Source organism: Melospiza melodia, unplaced genomic scaffold, assembly GCF_035770615.1.
Source record: "Melospiza melodia melodia isolate bMelMel2 unplaced genomic scaffold, bMelMel2.pri scaffold_157, whole genome shotgun sequence".
Lineage (NCBI taxonomy): Eukaryota > Metazoa > Chordata > Aves > Passeriformes > Passerellidae > Melospiza > Melospiza melodia.
The window spans coordinates 117,996-141,446 of NW_026948516.1; the positions used below are offsets into that span (position 1 = coordinate 117,996).

At 55.3% G+C, this 23,451-nt stretch overlaps 1 protein-coding gene across 1 annotated transcript; it reads left to right on the forward strand.

Moving 5' to 3' along the window:
- Window positions 1-559: 559 nt before the first annotated feature.
- LOC134433267 (integrin alpha-D-like) lies at window positions 560-22,588 on the forward strand. Its single transcript, XM_063182139.1, has 21 exons — window positions 560-655; window positions 1,904-1,968; window positions 2,992-3,106; window positions 3,797-3,927; window positions 5,241-5,386; window positions 6,162-6,315; window positions 7,535-7,685; window positions 8,099-8,172; window positions 8,591-8,747; window positions 10,611-10,690; window positions 11,055-11,114; window positions 12,090-12,284; window positions 13,039-13,245; window positions 14,032-14,162; window positions 15,944-16,095; window positions 17,353-17,501; window positions 18,372-18,503; window positions 19,075-19,148; window positions 19,862-20,002; window positions 21,601-21,699; window positions 22,509-22,588. Exons 4-21 carry the CDS (start codon window positions 3,814-3,816, stop codon window positions 22,510-22,512), a joined length of 2,220 nt encoding a protein of 739 aa, XP_063038209.1. The 5' UTR covers window positions 560-655; window positions 1,904-1,968; window positions 2,992-3,106; window positions 3,797-3,813; the 3' UTR covers window positions 22,513-22,588.
- The last annotated feature ends 863 nt before the right edge of the window (window positions 22,589-23,451 follow it).

The window sequence follows — 23,451 nt, forward strand, 5'->3', positions numbered from 1 at the left end:
TCCCCCCAAAATTTCCCCAATTTTCCCCCAAATTTCCCCCCATTTTCCCCCCAAAATTCCCAATTTTCCCCCCCATTTCCCCCCAAAATTTCCCCCAATTTTTCCCCCAAATTTCCCCCCATTTTCCCCCCAAAATTCCCAATTTTCCCCCCCATTTCCCCCCAAAATTTCCCCCAATTTTTCCCCCAAATTTCCCCCCATTTTCCCCCAAAATTCCCAATTTTCCCCCCCAATTTTCCCCCAAAATTTCCCCAATTTTCCCCCAAATTTCCCCCATTTTCCCCCCAAAATTCCCAATTTTCCCCCCCATTTCCCCCCCAAATTTCCCCATTTTTCCCCCAATTTTCCCCCAATTTTTCCCCAAATTTTCCCCATTTTTCCCCCAAAATCCCCAAAATTCCCCCAATTTTCCCCCCCAATTTTCCCCCAAATTTCCCCCCATTTTCCCCCCAAATTTTCCCCCATTTTCCCCCAGATTTTCCCCCAATTTCCCCCAACATTTCCCCCAAATTCCCCATTTTTCCCCAATTTTCCCAAACCCGCCCGATTTCACCCCAAAGGCTCCTGGTGGGGGCTCCGCGCGAGGGCGGCGGCGCCGGGGCCGCGTTCGGCTGCAGGTTCGGCTCCGAGAGCTGCGAGAGGATCCAGATCGCAGGTGAGGAGACCCCTCCCCAAATTGGGGACCTGAGACCCCTCCCCAAATTGGGGACCTGAGACCCCTCCCCAAATTGGGAACCTGAGACCCCTCCCCAAATTGGGAACCCTGAGACCCCTCCCCAAATTGGGCTCTGAGACCCCTCCCCAAATTGGGAACCACAGGTGAGACCCCTCCCCAAATTGGGGACCTGAGACCCCTCCCCAAATTGGGACCTGAGACCCCTCCCCAAATTGGGAACCTGAGACCCCTCCCCAAATTGGGAACCCTGAGACCCCTCCCCAAATTGGGGATCCACAGGTGAGACCCCTCCCCAAATTGGGGACCTGAGACCCCTCCCCAAATTGGGAACCCTGAGACCCCTCCCCAAATTGGGAACCCTGAGACCCCTCCCCAAATTGGGGATCCACAGGTGAGACCCCTCCCCAAATTGGGGACCTGAGACCCCTCCCCAAATTGGGAACCCTGAGACCCCTCCCCAAATTGGGGACCCTGAGACCCCTCCCCAAATTGGGGACCTGAGACCCCTCCCCAAATTGGGGACCCTGAGACCCCTCCCCAAATTGGGGACCTGAGACCCCTCCCCAAATTGGGAACCTGAGACCCCTCCCCAAATTGGGAACCCTGAGACACCTCCCCAAATTGGGAACCTGAGACCCCTCCCCAAATTGGGACCCTGAGACCCCTCCCCAAATTGGGAACTCTGAGTCCCCTCCCCAAATTGGGACCCTGAGACCCCTCCCCAAATTGGGAACCCTGAGACCCCCTCCCCAAATTGGGCCCTGAGACCCCTCCCCAAATTGGGCCCTGAGACCCCTCCCCAAATTGGGACCCTGAGACCCCTCCCCAAATTGGGAACCCTGAGACCCCTCCCCAAATTGGGAACCCTGAGACCCCTCCCCAAATTGGGACCCTGAGACCCCTCCCCAAATTGGGCCCTGAGACCCCTCCCCAAATTGGGGGACCTGAGACCCCTCCCCAAATTGGGGACCTGAGACCCCTCCCCAAATTGGGGACCACAGGTGAGGAGACCCCTCCCCAAATTGGGGACCCTGAGACCCCTCCCCCAAATTGGGGATCTCAGGTGAGACCCCCTCCCCAAATTGGGACCCTGAGACCCCTCCCCAAATTGGGACCTGAGACCCCTCCCCAAATTGGGGATCCCAAATTTCGGGGCCCCCTCCCCAATTTCGGTCCCCCCCGGATTTTGGGGAGGGGTCTCACCTGTGCCCCCCCCCCCCCCCCCAGGACCCTTCGGCTCCGGGAATTCCTCGCTGGGGCTGGCGCTGGCGGCCGGCGACGACGCGGCGCTGGTGAGACCCAAAATCGGCGCATTTCACCCCAAAATCGGGGGGTTCACCCCAAAATTCGGGATTTGAGTGAGGTTTTACCCCAAAATTCGGGATTTTTACCCCAAAATTGGGATTTTTACCCCAAAATTCGGAGGTTTTTAGGACTTTTTGCCCCAAAATTTGGAGGTTTCTGTGAGGCTCCGCCACAAAACTTGGGGGTTTTGCCCCAAAATTTGGGATTTTTGACCTCAAATTTTGGGGGTCTTTAGAAGGTTTTGCCCCAAAATTTGGAGGTTTTACCCCAAAATTTGGGATTTTAGGACTTTTTCCCCCCAAATTTGGAGGTTTCTGTGAGGTTCCGCCACAAAATTTGGGGGTTTTGCCCCAAAATTTGGGATTTTGGGAAGTTCCGCCGCAAAATTTGGGGGTTTTTAGGAGGTTCCACCCCAAAATTTGGGATCTGAGCGAGGTAGAACTCCAAAAATTGGATTTTTTTTGGAGTTTTCACCCAAAATTTGGTTTTTATGAGGGACCTCATGGAGATGGGACCCCAAAAATTGGGGTTTTTTGAGGTTTCACCCAAAAATTGAGATTCTTGTGAGGCAGAACCCCAAAATTTGTTCTTTCAGGAGTTTTCGCCCAAAATTTTTTTTTTTTTTTTTTTTGAGGAACCTCGTGGAGGTAGAACCCCAACAATTGAAATTTTTTTTGGACATTTTGCCCAAAATTTGCTTTTTTGAGGGACCTCAAGAAGGCAGAACCCCAAAAATCCGATTTTTTGGAGATTTTCACCCCAAATAATTTTTTTTTTGAGGAACCTCACGGAGGTGGAACCCCCAAAATTGAATTTTTTTTGAGATTTCCCCAAAATTTGTAATTTCTGAAGAACCTCGCGGAGGTGGAACCCCAAAATTTTTGCTTTTCGGGAGTTTTTGCCCAAAATTTGTAATTTCTGAAGAACCTCGCAGAGGTGGAACCCCAGAATTCCACCTGGGGGGGTTTTTAACCAAAATCGGCGTTTCTGAGGTGGGTTTTGTGTCCCAGGTGTGCGGCCCCACCTGGCCCCAGGTGTGCGGGGTCAACGTCCACCTCGGCGGCTTCTGCGTCCGGCTGGACACGCGGCTGCGGCCGGTCCGGAGCCTGCCGGACACACCCCCAGGTACCGAGTGACCACTGTCCACCCAGGGGTCAGCTGGGGTCAGCTGGGGTCAGGGACACTGACCATTGTCCACCCAGGGGTCAGTGGTGGTCAGTGGTGGTCAGCGGTCAGTGGTCGTCAGTGGTCAGTGGTCACTCGGGGCGGTGGTCAGTGGTCAGTGGTGGTCAGTGGTGGTCAGTGGTTAGTGGTGGTCAGTGGTCAGTGGTCAGTGGTGGTCAGTGGTCAGTGGTCAGTTGTGCTCACTCGGGGTGGTGGTCAGTGGTGGTCAGCGGTGGTCAGTGGTGGTCAGTGGCCAGCAGTGGTCAGTGGTCCGCGGTTAGTGGTGGTCAGTGGTCAGTGGTCAGCGGTGGCCAGCAGTGGTCAGCGGTCAGTGGTCACTCGGGGTGGTGGTCAGTGGTGGTCGGTGGTCAGTGGTGGTCAGCGGTCAGCAGTCAGCAGTGGTCAGTGGTCAGTGGTCAGTGGTCACTCGGGGCGGTGGTCAGTGGTGGTCGGTGGTCAGTGGTGGTCAGCGGTCAGCAGTCAGCAGTGGTCAGTGGTCAGCGGTCAGTGGTCACTCGGGGTGGTGGTCAGTGGTGGTCAGTGGCCAGCAGTGGTCAGTGGTCACTCGGGGTGGTGGTCAGTGGTCAGTGGTCACTCGGGGCGGTGGTCAGCGGTCAGTGGTCACTCGGGCGGCGGTCACCGTGTCCGCAGAGTGTCCGCAGCCCTCGATGGACATCGCCTTCCTGGTGGACGGCTCGGGCAGCATCGACAGCGGCGACTTCCGCAGGATGAAGGCGTTCATCGGCGAGGTGATGCGGCGCTTCCGGGGCGCCGACGCGCAGGTGACGCACCTGGGATACAGCTGGGCACACCTGGGCACACCTGGGCACACCTGGGATACACCTGGGCACACCTGGGCACACCTGGGCACACCTGGGGGCACCTGGGCACACCTGGGCACACCTGGGGGCACCTGGGATATACCTGGGGGCACCTGGGCACACCTGGGGGCACCTGGGCACACCTGGGATACACCTGGGATACACCTGGGCACACCTGGGCACACCTGGGCACACCTGGGGGCACCTGGGGGCACCTGGGATACACCTGGGATACACCTGGGCACACCTGGGCACACCTGGGCACACCTGAGCACACCTGGGATACACCTGGGCACACCTGGGCACACCTGGGCACACCTGGGCACACCTGGGGGCACCTGGGGACATCTGGGGGGCACCTGGGATACACCTGGGCACACCTGGGCACACCTGAGATACACCTGGGCACACCTGGGCACACCTGGGGGCACCTGGGCACACCTGGGTACACCTGGGATACACCTGGGCACACCTGGGCACACCTGAGATACACCTGGGCACACCTGGGGGCACGTGGGGGCACCTGGGCACACCTGAGATACACCTGGGGGCACCTGGGATATACCTGGGATATACCTGGGCACACCTGGGGGCACCTGGGGACATCTGGGATACACCTGGGCACACCTGGGTACACCTGGGCACACCTGGGCACACCTGGGGGCACCTGGGATACACCTGGGGGCACCTGGGCACACCTGGGCACACCTGGGGGCACCTGGGCACACCTGGGCACACCTGGGCACACCTGGGCACGACCTGGGGGCACCTGGGCACACCTGGGATACACCTGGGCACACCTGGGCGCACCTGGGATACACCTGGGCACACCTGGGGGCACCTGGGGACATCTGGGGGACATCTGGGGGGCACCTGGGCACACCTGGGCACACCTGAGATACACCTGGGCACACCTGGGCACACCTGGGCACACCTGGGCACACCTGGGCACACCTGGGCACACCTGGGGGCACCTGGGATACACCTGCCCGCGCTCATTGAACGATGACCGCTGGTGGCCGGGGCACGTCCGGAGTGACCGCTGGGGTGGTCACTCGCTGTCCATCTGTCCATCTGTCCATCTGTCCAGTTCTCCCTCACGCAGTTCTCACACAAAGTTGAAGGGCCGGAGTGACCGCTGTGGTGGTCACTCGCTGTCCATCTGTCCATCTGTCCATCTGTCCAGTTCTCCCTCACGCAGTTCTCACACAAAGTTGAAGGGCCGGAGTGACCGCTGGGGTGGTCACTCACTGTCCATCTGTCCATCTGTCCAGTTCTCCCTCACGCAGTTCTCACACAAAGTTGAAGACCACTTTGACTTCGGCCAGTTCCGGAAGGTTCCGCAGCCCTGGCGGCTCCTGGACAGCGTCCGGCAACTGTCCAGCAGCACCCGCACGGCCACGGGCATCCGGCACGTCCTGTGAGTGACCGCTGACCCCGCTGACCCCTGAGCGCTGACCCCGCTGACCACTGAGCATTGACCCCGCTGACCGCTGACCCTGCTGACCACTGAGCATTGACCCCACTGACCACTGACTGCTGACCCCACTGACCACTGACTGCTGACCACTGAGCACTGACCCCGCTGACCGCTGACCCCGCTGACCACTGAGCACTGACCACTGAGCACTGACCCCGCTGAGCACTGACCCCACTGACCACTGAGCACTGACCCCGCTGACCGCTGACCACTGACCACTGACTGCTGACCCCACTGACCACTGAGCATTGACCACTGACCACTGACTGCTGACCCCGCTGACCACTGAGCACTGAGCATTGACCCCGCTGACCACTGAGCGTTGACCCCACTGACCACTGACCCCGCTGACTGCTGACCCCGCTGACCACTGACCACTGAGCATTAACCCCGCTGACCACTGACCACTGAGCATTGACCCCGCTGACCGCTGACCGCTGACCACTGACTGCTGACCCTGCTGACCACTGAGCATTGACACCACTGACCACTGACCACTGACCGCTGACCCCAGCCAAGTCCAACCCCACTGACCGCTGACCCCTGGCTGTATCCAAGCCCCTGCTGACCACTGACCACTCCCCCCCGCCCATATCCGGCCACACTGACCACTGACCACTCTCCCCCACCCGTATCTGGCCTTGCTGACCGCTGCCCTCTGGCCACACTGACCACTGAACCTCTGGCCGCACTGACCGCTGACCCTTGACCCCAGGCGGCGGATGTTCCGGCCCGGCCGCGGGGCCCGGCCGGACGCCCGGCGCATCCTGATCGTGGTCACCGACGGCGAGAAGTTCGATGACCCCCTGGACTACCCCGAGGTCATCGCCGAGGCCGACGCCATGGCGGTCACTCGCTACGCCATCGGGGTCAGCGCGGACAGCGGCCGGCCGGCCGGCCGTGTCCATCCGTGTCCATCCGGCCGTGTCCATCCATGTCCAGCTGTCCATCCATGTCCAGCTGTCCATCCATGTCCATCCGTGTCCATCCGGCCGTGTCCATCCATGTCCAGCTGTCCGTCCGTGTCCATCTCTCCTGCTTGTCCACGTCCACCATGTCCAGTTGTCCATCCGTCCATGTCCATCCATGTCCAGCTGTCCATCCGTGTCCAGCTGTCCATCCATGTCCATCCATCTCACCCGTCCGTGTCCACCTCACCTGTCCCACCTGCCCATCCATGTCCACCTGTCCATCCATCTCCATGCCACCTGTCCATCCATCCCACCTGTCCATGTCCATCCATCTCCATCCCACCTGTCCATGTCCACCTGTTCCATCCCACCTGTCCATCCATCCCACCTGTCCATCCATCTCCATCCCACCTGTCCATCCATCCCACCTGTCCATCCATCTCCATCTCACCTGTCCATCCATCCCACCTGTCCATCCATCCCACCTGTCCATCCATCCCACCTGTCCATCCATCTCCATCTCACCTGTCCATCCATCCCACCTGTCCATCCATCCCACCTGTCCATCCATCTCCATGCCACCTGTCCATCCACGTCCACCTGTCCATCCATCTCCATCTCACCTGTCCATGTCCACCTGTCCATCCCACCTGTTCCATCTCACCTGTCTGTCCCACCTGTCCATCCTTGCCCACCTGTTCCATGCCCACCTGTCCATCCATGCCCACCTGTCCATCCATCCCACCTGTCCATCCATGCCCACCTGTCCATCCATCCCACCTGTCCATCCATGCCCACCTGTTCCATGCCCACCTGTTCCATGCCCACCTGTCCATCCATGCCCACCTGTTCCATGCCCACCTGTTCCATGCCCACCTGTCCATCCATGCCCACCTGTCCATCCACGCCCACCTGTCCATCCATGCCCACCTGTCCATCCACGCCCACCTGTCCATCCATGCCCACCTGTCCATCCACGCCCACCTGTCCATCCATGCCCACCTGTCCATCCACGCCCACCTGTTCCACGCCCACCTGTCCATCCATGCCCACCTGTCCATCCATGCCCACCTGTCCATCCATCCCACCTGTCCATCCACGCCCACCTGTTCCATGCCCACCTGTCCGTCTCCACGCCCGTGCCCGCCTCACCCGTCTCCGCCCCTCACCTGCGCAGGTGGGCGACGCGTTCGAGATCCCGCGGGCGCTGCGGGAGCTGCAGGTGATCGCCTCCAGCCCCGCCCACGATCACCTGTTCCGCGTGGACAACTTCTCGGCGCTGGCCGGGATCCAGAGCCAGCTCCAGGAGAAGATCTTCGCCATCGAGGGTACCTGGGCACACCTGGGCACTCACCTGGGGCACCTGGGCACACCTGGGCACAGCTGGGCACTCACCTGGGGGCACCTGAGATACACCTGGGCACACCTGGGGGCACCTGGGGGCACCTGGGGACACCTGGGGGTACCTGGGCACACCTGGGGGCACCTGGGGGCACCTGGGGATACACCTGGGGGCACCTGAGATACACCTGGGCACACCTGAGATATACCTGGGGGCACCTGGGCACACCTGGGCACACCTGGGCACACCTGGGCACACCTGAGATACACCTGGGCACACGTGGGCACACCTGGGGGCATCTGGGCACACCTGGGGATGTATTTTACACACCTGGGCACACCTGGGCACACCTGGGCACCCCTGTGTCTCACCTGTGTCTCACCTGTCTCACCTGGGCAGGCACGCACCCGTCCAACAGCTCGTCCTTCCAGCTGGAGATGGCGCAGGCCGGGATGAGCGCGGCCCTGAGCCCGGTGAGTGACCAATGAGTGACCGAGTGACCACTGGGTGACCACTGAGTGACTGCTGAGTGACCAATGAGTGACCAATGAGTGACCGAGTGACCACTGAGTGACCAATGAGTGACCCCTGAGTGACCAACTGACCACTGAGTGACCGCTGAGTGACCACTGAGTGACCACTGAGTGACCACTGAGTGACCGCTGAGTGACCAACTGACCACTGAGTGACCAATAGTGACCACTGAGTGACCGCTGAGTGACCAACTGACCACTGAGTGACCACTGAGTGACCACTGAGTGACCAACTGACCACTGAGTGACCACTGAGTGACCACTAGTGACCACAGAGTGACCACTGAGTGACCGAGTGACCAACTGACCCCTGGCTGACCCCTGATTGACCCCGGCTGACCCCTGACCCCCCCCCCAGGCCGGCCCCGTCCTGGGCGCCGTCGGAGCTTTTGATTGGTCGGGAGGAGCGTTCGTCTACAGCGGGGGCGGGGCCAGGCCCGAGTTCCTCAATGGCTCCGCCCCCGGCGCGGGCACACCTGGGGCACACCTGGAGGAGGCCAGGGACGCCTACCTGGGTAAGGGCAGCGCCCGGAGAAATGCAAAATTTACCTGAAAATCCCCGAATTTTACCCCAAAAATCCCCCAAATTTACCCCAAAAAAATCCCCCAAAATTCACCTGAAAATCCCCAAAACTCACCTGAAAATCCCCCAAAAATTTACCTGAAAATTCCCCAAAATTTACCTGAAAATCCCCGAAATTTACCTGAAAAATCCCCGAAATTTACCCTAAAAAAATCCCCCAATTTACCTGAAAATCCTACCCCAAAATTTACCTGAAAATCCCCAAAATTCACCTGAAAATCCCCCAAAAATTCACCTGAAAATCCCCCAAAAATTCACCTTCAATGCCCCCCAAAATTCACCTGAAAAATCCCCAAATTTACAAAAAAAATAAATCCCAAAAAATTCACCTGAAAATCCCCAAAATTGACCTGAAAATCCCCCAAAAAATTACCTGAAAATTCCCCAAAATTTACCTGAAAATCCCCGAAATTTACCTGAAAAATCCCCGAAATTTACCCTAAAAAATCCCCCAATTTACCTGAAAATCCTACCCCAAAATTTACCTGAAAATCCCCAAAATTTACCTGAAAATCCCCCATAATTTTACCTGAAAATTCCCCAAAATTTACCCCAAATAAATCCCAAAAAATTCACCTGAAAATCCCCCAAAATTCACCTGAAAATCCCCCCAAAAATTCACCTGAAAATCCCCCAAAAATTTACCTTCAATGCCCCCCAAAATTCACCTGAAAAATCCCCAAATTTACAAAAAAAAAAATCCCAAAAAATTCACCTGAAAATCCCCAAAACTCACCTGAAAATCCCCCCAAATTTGTCTGAAAAATCCCCGAAATTTACCCCAAAAAAATCCCCCCAAATTCACCTGAAAATCCCCAAAATTTACCCCAAAAAAAACCCCCGAAAAATCACCTGAAAATCCCCCCCAAAATTTACCTGAAAATCCGCAAAAATCACCTGAAAATCCCCCAAAATTCACCTGAAAATCCCCCCAAAAATTCACCTGAAAATCCCCCAAAAATTCACCTTCAATGCCCCCAAAATTCACCTGAAAAATCCCCAAAATTTACCCCAAAAAAATCCCCCAAAATTCACCTGAAAATCCCCCAAATTCACCTGAAAATCCCCCAAAATTTTACCTGAAAAATCCCCAAAATTTACCCCAAATAAATCCCAAAAAATTCACCTGAAAATCCCCCAAAATTTTACCTGAAAAATCCCCAAAATTTACCCAAAAAAAATCCCCCAAAATTCACCTGAAAATCCCCAAAATTTACCCCAAAAAAAACCCCCGAAAAATCACCTGAAAATCCTCCCCAAAATTTACCTGAAAATCCGCAAAAATCACCTGAAAGTTCCCCAAAATTCACCTGAAAATCCCCCCAAAAATTCACCTGAAAATCCCCCAAAAATTTACCTGAAAATCCGCAAAAATCACCTGAAAGTTCCCAAAATTCACCTGAAAATCCCCCCAAAAATTCACCTGAAAATCCCCCAAAAATTTACCTGAAAATCCGCAAAAATCACCTGAAAGTTCCCCAAAATTCACCTGAAAATCCCCCCAAAAATTCACCTGAAAATCCCCCAAAAATTTACCTTCAATGCCCCCCAAAATTCACCTGAAAAATCCCCCAAATTTACCCAAAAAAAATCCCCAAAATTCACCTGAAAATCCCCCCAAAAATTCACCTGAACAATCCCAAAAATTCACCTGAACAATCCCCTAAATTTACCCGAAAATCCCCAAAATTTACCCAAAAAAATCCCCAAAAATTCACCCAAAAATCCCCAAAATCCCCCCAAAAACCCCCAAACCCCCCCACGCCCCCCGGGCTCACCTGTGCCACCTGCGCAGGGTACGCGGCCGCGCCCCTGGACCTGGGGCACACCTGGGGCCTGGCCCTGGGAGCGCCCAGGTGGGGACACCTGGGACAGGTGACGGTGCTGGAGAAGGGACACACCTGGAGAGAGCTGGGACGCGCCTCGGGGACACAGGTGAGGGCACACCTGGGACAGGTGAGGGTGGGACACACCTGGGACACACCTGGAGGGAGCTGGGACGCGCCTCGGGGACACAGGTGAGGGCACCTGGACAGGTGAGACAGGTGAGGGACACACCTGGGACACACCTGGGACAGGTGAGGGGTGGGACACACCTGGGGCAGGTGACGGTGCTGGAGAAGGGACACACCTGGAGGGAGCTGGGACGCGCCTCGGGGACACAGGTGAGGGTGTGACACACCTGGGACACACCTGGGACACACCTGGGACAGGTGAGGGTGGGACACACCTGGGGCAGGTGACGGTGCTGGAGAAGGGACACACCTGGAGGGAGCTGGGACGCGCCTCGGGGACACAGGTGAGGGTGTGACACACCTGGGACACACCTGGGACACACCTGGGACAGGTGAGGGTGGGACACACCTGGGGCAGGTGACGGTGCTGGAGAAGGGACACACCTGGAGGGAGCTGGGACGCGCCACGGGGACACAGGTGAGGGTGTGACACACCTGGGACAGGTGAGGGTGGGACACACCTGGGACAGGTAAGGGGGACACACCTGGGACACACCTGGAGGGAGCTGGGACGCGCCACGGGGACACAGGTGAGGGCGGGACACACCTGGGACACACCTGGCACAGGTGAGGGGTGGGACACACCTGGGACAGGTGACGGTGCTGGAGAAGGGACACACCTGGAGGGAGCTGGGACGCGCCTCGGGGACACAGGTGAGGGCACCTGGACAGGTGAGACAGGTGAGGGACACACCTGGGACACACCTGGGACACACCTGGGACAGGTAAGGTCACACCTGGGACAGGTGAGGGTGTGACACACCTGGGACACACCTGGGACAGGTGAGGGTGTGACACACCTGGGACAGGTGAGGTCACCTGGGAGGTTCTTACCTGTTTTATCTGGGGGCTTTCACCTGTCCCACCTGGGGGGGGTCTCACCTGTGGGGTCTCACCTGAGGCTCTCACCTGTCCCACCTGGTGTCTCACCTGTGGGGTCTCACCTGAGAGAATCTCACCTGTGGGGTCTCACCTGAGGCTCTCACCTGTCCCACCTGGTGTCTCACCTGTGGGGTCTCACCTGTCCCACCTGGTGTCTCACCTGTCCCACCTGTGTGTCTCACCTGAGGCTCTCACCTGTCCCACCTGTTGTCTCACCTGTCCCACCTGTGGGGTCTCACCTGGTGTCTCACCTGTCCCACCTGTGTGTCTCACCTGTGGGGTCTCACCTGTGGGGTCTCACCTGTCCCACCTGGTGTCTCACCTGTGGGGTCTCACCTGTCCCACCTGGTGTCTCACCTGTCTCTCTCTCTCCCCAGGTGGGCTCCTATTTCGGGGCGTCCCTGCTGGCCCTGGAGCCGTGCCCAGGTGAGCCCGGCCCAGGTGAGCCCCGCCCAGGTGAGCGGCCCCGCCCCCGGGCAGGTGAGCCCCAGGTGCGGCTCCTGGTGGGGGCGCCCCTGTTCTACGGGGGGGGCAGCGGCGGCCGAGTGCACCTGTGCGAGATCCACGGGCAGGTGAGAGACCGGCACACCTGGGCAGGTAAACACACCTGGGGGGGGAGGGCACACCTGGGGGAGGGACACACCTGGGCAGGTGAGAGACTGGCACACCTGTGCGAGATCCACGGGCAGGTGAGAGACCGGCACACCTGGGCAGGTAAACACACCTGGGCAGGTGAGAGACTGACACACCTGTGAGAGATCCACGGGCAGGTGAGACTGGCACACCTGGGGAGGGGGGACACACCTGGCAGGTAAACACACCTGGGACACACCTGGGGGCCCTCAGCTGGCCCTCACCTGTGTCTCACCTGTGTCACCTGTCCCATCTGACCCATCTCACCTGTGTGACCTCACCTGTCCCACCTGTGTCTCACCTCTCCCCACCTTTCCAATCTCACCTGTCCCACCTGCCCCACCTCACCTGGGCTCACCTGTGTGACCTCACCTGTCCATATCTCACCTGTCCATGTCTCACCTGTCCATGTCTCACCTGTCCCATCTCACCTGTCTCACCTGTCTATCTCTCACCTGTCCATGTCTCACCTGTCTCACCTGTCCCATCTCACCTGTCCAATCTCACCTGTCCATGTCTCACCTGTCCATATCTCACCTGTCCCATCTCACCTGTGTCTCACCTGTCCATGTCTCACCTGTCCCATCTCACCTGTCCATATCTCACCTGTCTCACCTGTCTATCTCTCACCTGTCCCTGTCTCACCTGTCTCACCTGTCTCATCTCACCTGTCCCATCTCACCTGTCCCCCAGGTGCCCCGCCTGCGCTGTCACCTGTCGCTCTGGGGCTCACCTGGGCACCCCCTCGGGCGCTTCGGGGCCAGCCTGGCGCACCTGCCGCAGGTGGGCGGGGCCAGGTGTGCCCAGGTGGCCGTGGGGGCGCCCCTGGAGGACGAGGGGCGGGGAGCGGTGTACCTGTTCCAGAGCACACCTGCGGGCATCGACGCCGACGGGGCACAGGTGAGGGCACACCTGGGGATACACCTGGGCACACCTGGGCACACCTGGGATACACCTGGGCACACCTGGGATACACCTGGGATACACCTGGGCACACCTGGGGGCACCTGGGATACACCTGGGCACACCTGGGGGCACCTGGGATACACCTGGGGATACCTGGGATACACCTGAGATACACCTGGGCACACCTGGGCACACCTGAGATACACCTGGGCACACCTGGGGATACCTGGGATACACCTGGGATACACCTGGGGGCACCTGGGCACACCTGAGTTACACCTGGGCACACCTGGGGATACCTGGGATACACCTGGGCACACCTGGGCACACCTGGGGGCACCTGGATACACCTGGGCACACCTGGGCACACCTGGGGATACCTGAGTTACACCTGGGCACACCTGGGATACACCTGGGGATACCTGGGATACACCTGGGCACACCTGGGCACACCTGAGTTACACCTGGGCACACCTGGGCACACCTGGGGCAGGTGAGGGGACTTGGGTGGGTACCTGGGCACACCTGGGACAGGTGAGGACTCACCTGGGGACACACCTGGGCACACCTGGGATACACCTGAGTTACACATGGGCACACCTGGGCACACCTGGGACAGGCGAGGGGACACCTGGGGTCACCTGTCTGTTCTCACCTGTGTCTCACCTGTTTCTCACCTGTCCGTGTCTCACCTGTCCATGTCTCACCTGTCTCACCTGTCCGTGTCTCACCTGTCTCTCTCACCTGTCTCTCTCACCTGTCCGTCCTCCCCGGTCCCAGCGCGTCGCCGGCTCCCGGTTCCCGTCCCAGCCCCGGTTTTTCGGCCAATCGCTGAGCGGGGGGCGGGACCTGAGCGGGGATCACCTGCCCGACCTGGCCGTGGGGGCAAGGGGACAGGTGCTGCTGCTCAGGTGAGTGCAGGTAACCCAAAAATAACCTAAAACATCCCAAAATCCACCTGAAAATACCCAAAAACACACCTGGGCCAGGTGCTGCTGCTCAGGTGAGTGCAGGTAACCCAAAAATAACCTAAAATAACCTAAAATACCCCAAAATAACCCAAAAACACACCTGGGCCAGGTGCTGCTGCTCAGGTGGGTACAGGTAACCCAAAATAACCCCAAAATAACCCAAAAATCCACCTGAAAATACCCAAAACACACCTGGGACAGGTGCTGCTGCTCAGGTGAGTGCAGGTAACGAAAAATAACCCTAAAATAACCTAAAATACCCCAAAATAACCCCAAAAACACACCTGGGACAGGTGCTGCTGCTCAGGTGAGTACAGGTAACCCAAAAATAACCAAAATACCCCAAAAATACCCAAAACCACACCTGGGCCAGGTGCTGCTGCTCAGGTGAGTACAGGTAACCCAAAACTGCCCAAAAATAACCTAAAACACCCCAAAATAACCCAAAACCACACCTGGGCCAGGTGCTGCTGCTCAGGTGGGTACAGGTAACCCAAAAATAACCCAAAATACCCCAAAAATACCCTAAAACACACCTGGGACAGGTGCTGCTGCTCAGGTGAGTAAAGGTAACCCAAAAATACCCAAAAATAACCCAAAATAACCTAAAATACCCCAAAACACAACTGGGACAGGTGCTGCTGCTCAGGTGAGTGCAGGTAACCCAAAATAACCCCAAAATAACCCAAAAATCCACCTGAAAATACCCAAAACACACCTGGGACAGGTGCTGCTGCTCAGGTGAGTGCAGGTAACCCAAAAATAACCCCAAAATAACCCAAAAATCCACCTGAAAATACCCAAAACACACCTGGGACAGGTGCTGCTGCTCAGGTGAGTGCAGGTAACCGAAATTACCCAAAATACTGAAAATAACCCAAAAATTCACCCCAAAAACACCTGGGACAGGTGCTGCTGCTCAGGTGAGTGCAGGTAACCCAAAATAACCCCAAAATAACCCAAAAATCCACCTGAAAATACCCAAAACACACCTGGGACAGGTGCTGCTGCTCAGGTGGGTACAGGTAAACCTAAATTACCCAAAAATGACCTAAAATACCCTAAAATTCACCCTGAAACTCACCTGGGACAGGTGCTGCTGCTCAGGTGAGTACAGGTAACCCAAAAATAACCTAAAACATCCCAAAATCCACCTGAAAATACCCAAAACACACCTGGGCCAGGTGCTGCTGCTCAGGTGGGTACAGGTAACCCAAAAATAACCTAAAACATCCCAAAATCCACCTGAAAATACCCAAAACACACCTGGGACAGGTGCTGCTGCTCAGGTGGGTACAGGTAACCCAAAAATAACCTAAAACATCCCAAAATCCACCTGAAAATACCCAAAACACACCTGGGACAGGTGCTGCTGCTCAGGTGGGTACAGGTAACCCAAAAATAACCCAAAATACCCCAAAAATACCCTAAAACACACCTGGGACAGGTGCTGCTGCTCAGGTGAGTACAGGTAACCTAAATACCCTAAAAACACCCCAAAAACACCCCAAAACTCACCTGGGCCAGGTGCTGCTGCTCAGGTGAGTGCAGGTAACCCAAAACCACCTGAAATTCACCCAAAATCCCCAAAAAAACCCCAAAATTCACCAAAAATCCACCCCAAAACTCACCTGGGCCAGGTGTGACCCCAATGACCCCAGGTGACCCCAATGACCCCAATGACCCCGGGTGTGACCCCAGCCGTGACCTTTGACCCCCAGGTCGCCGCCGCTGCTGCGGGTGCGGCTCCGCGTGACCTTTGACCCCCCGGTGATCCCGGCGCGGGAGTGCCCGGAGGGGGCGGAGCTTCGGGAGCGGCTGGGCGTGGCCGAGGTTTGCTTCCGGGTCAGCAAGGAGACTGCGGACGGCCTGGGTGAGGGCGAGCCCGAAATCACCGAAATTCACCCCAAAAATTCACACTCGAGCCCCGAAATTCCCAAAATTCACCCCAAAATTCACCCCAAAATTCACCTGAACTCACCTAAACTCACCTGAGCCTCAAAATCACCAAAATTCACCCCAAAATCCACACCTGAACACCCCAAAATCCCCAAAATTCACTCCAAAACTCACCCCAAAATCCACCTGAACTCACCTAAACTCACCTGAGCCTCAAAATCCCAAAATTCACCCCAAAATTCACCCCAAAAACTCACCTGAGCCCAAAATCCCCAAAATTCACCCCAAAAATTCACCCGAGCCCCGAAATCCCCAAAATTCACTCCAAAATTCACCCCAAAAACTCACCTGAGCCCAAAATCCCCAAAATTCACCCCAAAATTCACCTGAGCCCCGAAATCCCCAAAACTCACCCCAAAATTCACACCAAAATTCATCTGAGCCTAAAATCCCCAAAATTCACCCCAAAATCCACACCTGAGCCCCGAAATCCCCAAAATTCACCCCAAAATTCACACCTGAGCCCCAAAATCCCCAAAATTCACCCCAAAATTCACACCTGAGCCCCAAAATCCCCAAAATTCACCCCAAAATCCACACCTGAACCCCAAAATCCCCAAAATTCACACCTGAGCCCCGAAATCCCCAAAACTCACCCCAAAATTTACCCCCAAATCCCCCCAATTTCACCCAGTTTTTCCCCCCAATGTTTTTCCCCAAAACTCCCCAATTTTTCACCTGTTTTTTTCCCCTAAAATCCCCGAATTTTTTTCACCCAAAATCGCCATTTTTTAGCCCAATTTTCACTTGTTTTTTCCCCTAAAATCCCCGAATTTTTTTCACCCAAAATCGCCATTTTTTCACCCAATTTTCACTTGTTTTTCCCCCTAAAATCCCCATAATTTTCCACCCAAAATCGCCATTTTTTCACCAAATTTTCACTTGTTTTTTCCCCCTAAAATCCCCGAATTTTTCCGCCCAAAACCGCCGTTTTTTCACCCAATTTTCACTTGTTTTTCCCCCTAAAATCCCCATAATTTTCCACCCAAAATCGCCATTTTTTCACCCAATTTTCACTTGTTCTTCCCCCTAAAATCCCCGAATTTTTCCACCCAAAATCGCCATTTTTCCGCCCAATTTTCACCCGATTTCCCCCAAATTTTCACCCTGAAACCCCCAATTTTTCCCGTTTTTCCCGTTTTTCCCGAATTCGGTGTTTTTGGCCCCAAAGGCGCCGTCTCGGCCTCGCTGTGGTTCCGGGCCGAGCTGGACCCCGGCCGCGCTCGGGCCCGCGCCGATTTTGGGGCCGAAAACGCCAAAAACGGGACCCTGAGCGTGGGGGAGGGGCTGCACTGCCAGAGCCTCGACATCTTCTACAGGGTGAGGAAATTTTGGGGCAAAACCCGGGGATTTTGGGGAAAATCGGGGAAAATCGGGATTTTGGGGGGGAAAATTCAGTGAAAATTTGGGGAAAAATGGGGAATTTTTAGGGGGGGGGAAATTGGGGATTTTTGGGGCAGCTTTGGGAGAGTTTGGGGGCAAAATTGGGGAGGAAAAATGGGAAAAAAAAATCTGGGGAAATTTTAGGGGAAAAACGTGGGGGGGAAAAATTTGGGGAAAATTCAGGGGTTTTGGGGAATCTTGGGAAAAATGTGGAAGTTTGGGAAGAACTTTAGAGAATTTGGGCCGATTTGGGGCAAAATTATGGGAAAATTGGGGAGTTTTGGGGCAGTTTTGGGAGAGTTTGGGGGGAAACAGGGAAATTTTAAGGGGAAATTTGGGGATTTCTGGGGCAAAAAAAAATGGGGAATTTTGGGGCAAAAAATTCCGGAACTTTTGGGAAAATTTGGTGGATTCAGGGGGGGATTTGGGGGAAAATTCGGGGAATTTTGGTTAAAAATTGGGGGGATTTGGGCGGAAAATTGGGATTTTGGGGGGGGGATTTGGGGGGAAAACTGAGGGGATTTTGGTAAAAGCTGGGGAATTTTGGGGAGAGTTTTTGGGGGAATTTGGGGGAAAATTTGAGTAGATTTGGGGGTAAAATTGGGAAATTTGGGGGAGAATTTGGGGGAGAATTTGGGGGAGAATTCAGAGGGGACTTGGGGGGCATTTCGGGGGGGAAAAAATTGGGGAAATTTGTGGAAAACTGGGGATTTTTTGGGTAATTTTTGGGTTTGTTTTAGGCTCCCGAATTTGTGATTTTTTTCACTTTAAATTTTGCTCTTTTTTGGTTGTTTTTGGGGCGCCCAGGGGTGCCCCCAGGACACGCTGACCCCGCTGACCCTCAGGGTGACCCTGGGCGGCCGCGGGGACCCCCTGGAGGCGGCCGGGGGGCTCCGGCCACAGCTCGGACCCGGCTCGGACACGGCAGTGACCGCCACGGTCAGAAATGGGGGAAAATCCGGGGATTTTGGGAAAATTGGGGAAAAATTGGGGAAAAAATTGGGAAAAATGGGGAAAAAATGGGGGAATTTGGGGGTTTGGGGGCTCCGGCCACAGCTCGGACCCGGCTCGGACACGGCAGTGACCGCCACGGTCAGAAATGGGGGAAAATCCGGGGATTTTGGGAAAAATGGGGAAAATTGGGGAAAAATGGGGAAAAAATGGGGAAAAATGGGGGAAATTGGGGAAAAAATTGGGGGAATTTGGGGGGTTCTGGGGGTGCCGAGGGAGGAAAATGCAAAAATATCCCCCCAAAAAAAGGGCCCAAAATAGTGAAAAACAGCCCCAAAAGAGCGGCAAAAATAGCCCCAAATTTAGCCCAAAAAAAAGGCAAAAATACCCCCCTCAAATAGTGGCAAAAAACTGCCCAAAAATAATCCCCAAAAAATGGCCAAATTTAGCCCAAAAATAGCCCCCCAAAATAGGTGAAAATATCCCCAAAAATGGCCAAAAAGCCCCAAAAATAACAAAAAGCCCCAAAACGGCCCCGATTTGCCCCGAATTTCTGCAGCTGCCGTTCGAGCACGACTGCGGCGCCGACAACGCCTGCCAGGACCGGCTGGAGCTGCAGCTCAGCTTCTCGGGGTGAGGGAATCCGGGGAAAATCGGGGGAATTTGGGAAAAAATTGGGGAAAAATTGGGAAAAGGTTCAGAAAAAAATGGGAAAAATTTGGGGGATTCTGAGGGCAAATTTGGGAAAAAAAATAAGGAAAAAATTGGGGGGAAATTAAGGAAAATTTGGGGGAAATTTGGGGGAAAAATTGGGGGAAAATTGGGAAAAATTTGGGGGAATTTGGGGGAAAATTAAGGAAAATTTTGGGGAAATTTGGGGGAAAAAAATTGGGGGAAAATTGGGAAAAATTGGGAAAAATTTGGGGGAAAATTGGAGGATTTTTTGGGGGATTTTTTAAAGGATTTTTTGGGGTTTTTGGGGGATTTTTTGGGGTATTTTGGGGTTTTTTTTTTTAGTATTTTGGGGGCAATTTTCTGGGTATTTTTTGAGTATTTTGGGGCAGATTTTGCGAGGGTTTATTTTGCATTTTGGAGGTATTTTTTATTTTTTTTTTTTTTTTATCATCGGGTATTTTGTGGGGATTTTGGGGGGATTTTTTGGTTAATTTTGGGCTGTTTTGTGGGGATTTTTTTTTTTAAGGGGTATTTTTGGGGGTTTTTTTATATATTTTTTTACATTTTCGGGGTGTTTTTGTGGGGTTTTTTTTTTTGCGGATTTTTTTGCTGAGTGGTCTCTCCCCCTCCCCTCCCCCTCCCCTCCCCCCATCTCGGCCCCTCCCCCGCAGGCCGGGGGTGCTGCTGGTGGGGGAGGGGGAGGCGCTGGAGCTGACGGTGACGGTGACCAACGGGGGCGAGAGCTCCTTCGGCCCCGGGTCACCCTGCGGCACCCGGCCCCGCTCAGCTACAGGAAGGTGCAGATGCTACAGGTAACCCCAAAAACAGCCCAAAATATCACCCGAAATATCCCAGAAATATCCCCAAAAATAGCCCTGAAATACCCCAGAAATATCCCCAAAAACACCCCAAAATACCCCCAGAAATATCCCCAGAAATACCCCAGAAATATCCCCAAAATTACCCCAAAATCACCCCTGCGGCACCCGGCCCCGCTCAGCTACAGGAAGGTGCAGATGCTACAGGTAACCCCAAAAGCAGCCCAAAATATCACCCGAAATAGCCCAGAAATATCCCCCAAAAACACCCCAAAATATCCCAAAAACAGCCCTGAGATACCCCAAAAATATCCCCAAAATATCCCCAAAAATAGTCCTGAAATACCCCAGAAATATCCCAGAAATACCCCAAAAATATCCCCAAAAATACCCCAAAACCGCCCTAAAATATCGTCCCAAAATACCCTAAAAATACCCCAAAATTACCTCAAAATATCCCCAAAATTACCCCAAAATCAGCCCTGCGGCACCCGGCCCCGCTCAGCTACAGGAAGGTGCAGATGCTCCAGGTAACCCCAAAAACAGCCCAAAATATCACCCGAAATATCCCAGAAATATCCCCAAAAACTCCCCAAAAATAGCCCTGAAATACCCCAGAAACACCCCAAAAATACCCCACAAATATCCCCCAAAACTACCCCAAAATATCCCTGAAATACCCCAAAAATATCCCCAAAAATATCCCTGAAATACCCAAAAAATATCTCTAAAAATAGCCCTGAAATACCCCCAAAAATATCCCCAAAAATAGCCCCCCAAAACACCCCAAAATATCCCAAAACCAGCCCAGAAATATCCCAGAAACACCCCAAAAATATCCCCAAAACACCCCAAAATATCCCCAAAAACAGCCCTGAAATACCCAAAAATATCTCCAAAAATGCCCCAAAATATCCCAAAAATAGCCCTGAGATACCCCAAAAATACCCCAGAATATCCCCAAAAACAGCCCTGAAATACCCAAAATATCCCCAAAAATACCCCCAAAAATACCCCAAATCCGCCCTAAAAAATCGTCCCAAAATACCCTCAAAATGCCCCAAAACCGCCCCAAAACTCCCATCCTGAAACAGCCCCAAAACCCATTCCCAGTATAACCCAGTTTATCCCAGTATAAACCAGTATATCCCGGTTTATCCCAGTTTAACCCAGTTTAACCCAGTTTATCCCAGTTTAACCATCCCAGTTTATCCCAGTATAACCCAGTTTATCCCAGTTTAACCCAGTTTATCCCAGTATATCCCAGTTTATCCCAGTATATCCCAGTTTATCCCAGTTTAACCCAGTTTATCCCAGTATATCCCAGTTTAACCATCCCAGTTTATCCCAGTTTATCCCAGTATAACCCAGTATAACCCAGTATATCCCAGTTTATCCCAGTTTAACCCAGTTTATCCCCGTATAACCCAGTTTATCCCAGTTTATCCCAGTATACCCAGTTTATCCCAGTTTAACCATCCCAGTTTATCCCAGTTTATCCCAGTTTAACCATCCCAGTATAACCCAGTATAACCATCCCAGTTTACCCCGGTTTATCCCAGTTTAACCCGGTTTAACCCTTGCCGTGCCAGCCCCGCGGTTCCGTTCGCTGCCACTCGGAGCCCCCCGAGGGGCGGGGCCGGCGCTCGCTGTGCCAGGTGCAGCCCCCGGTGCTGCGGGCGGGGGCGCAGGTGAGTGACGTCATCGCTGCCACACCTGTGTGACGTCATCAGTGTCACCTGTGTGACATCATCGTTGTGGTGCCATTGTTACCTGTGTGACGTCATCATTGTTACCTGTGCGTGTCACACCTGTGCCAGGCTGTGCCAGGTGCAGCCCCCGGTGCTGAGAGCCGGGGCACAGGTGAGTGTGTGACATCATCGTTACCTGTGTGACGTCATCACTGTCACCTGTGTGACGTCATCGTTGTGGTGCCATTGTTGTTACCTGTGTGATTTCATCGGTGTCATCTGTGTGTGTCACACCTGTGTGATGTCATCACTGTCACACCTGTGTGTGTCACACCTGTGCCAGGCTGCGCCAGGTGCAGCCCCCGGTGCTGCGGGCGGGGGCGCAGGTGAGTCTGTGACGTCATCGTCACCTGTGTGACGTCATCGGTCTGTGTGTCACACCTGTGTGATGTCAGCAGTGTCACACCTGTGGCACCTGTTTGTCCCTCACCTGTCCCACCTGTCCCACCTGTCCATGTCCCACCTGTGTGCCCTCACCTGTCCCACCTGTCTCACCTGTCCCTTACCTGTCCCATCCCACCTGTGTGCCCTCCCCTGTCCCCTCTCACCTGTCCCACCCATCCCTCACCTGTGTGCCCTCACCTGTCCAATGTCACCTGTCCCACCCGTCCCTCACCTGTCCCATCTCACCTGTGTGCCCTCACCTGTCCCACCTGTCCCTCACCTGTCCCCTCTCCCCTGTCCCCTCTCACCTGTCCCACCTGTCCCATCCCACCTGTGTGCCCTCACCTGTCCCTTACCTGTCCCAGGTGAGTTTCCGGCTGACCCTGGACGTGCCCCCGGACGCCGAGCTCGGGGAGACGCTGCAGGTGACGGCGCAGAGCCACAGGTGAGGGGACAGGTGAGGGGCAGGGACAGGTGAGGGGACAGGTGGGACAGATGAGATATGGACAGGTGAGGGGACAGGTGATGGTGCAGAGCCACAGGTGAGGGGGGACAGGTGAGAGGGGACAGGTGAGGGACAGGTGGGACAGGTGAGGGGCCCAGGTGAGCTCACCCAGGTGATGTCACCCAGCTGACCCCGCCCCTCTCCCCCCCTCAGCACCAATGGCGACGCGGGTGGGCGGAGCCAGAGCGCGACCATCCCGGTCAGGTACCAGGTGTTCCTGGTGATTGACAGGTGAGCCTGGGGGCGGGGCTGGAGGGGTTACCTGGGGGTGTCTCACCTGTGTGACGTCATCGGGGTCACACCTGTGTGACGTCACCCGTCCCACCTGTGTGACGTCACCCGTGTCTCACCTGTGTGACGTCACCCGTCTCACCTGTGTGACGTCACCCGTCTCACCTGCCGGGCAGCGCCGCCGACTCCTCGCGTTACCTGAACGTCAGCGCCGGGGGCGCCCCTCCCCCCCCCGCCCCCGTCAGCCACCACTACCAGGTGAGGGCGCACCTGGGTGACGTCACCACCGTGATGATGTCACCGTTGTGACGTCACCGGCGTGACGTCACCTGTGCGCTCCCCCCCCCCGCGCAGGTGAAGGTGCTGGGGCGCCGCCCCCTCCCCGCCGACGTCGCCTTCCGGGTGCCGACACACCTGGGCCAGGTGCGGCTCTGGGACAGCCTGGCCGTCACGCCCGAGCAGGTAACGGCGCAGAGGGACCCAAAATCGCCCAAAATGCACCCAAAAATGGACCAAAAATCACCCAAAAATGGACCCAAAATGGACCAAAAATTGACCCAAAATGGACCCAA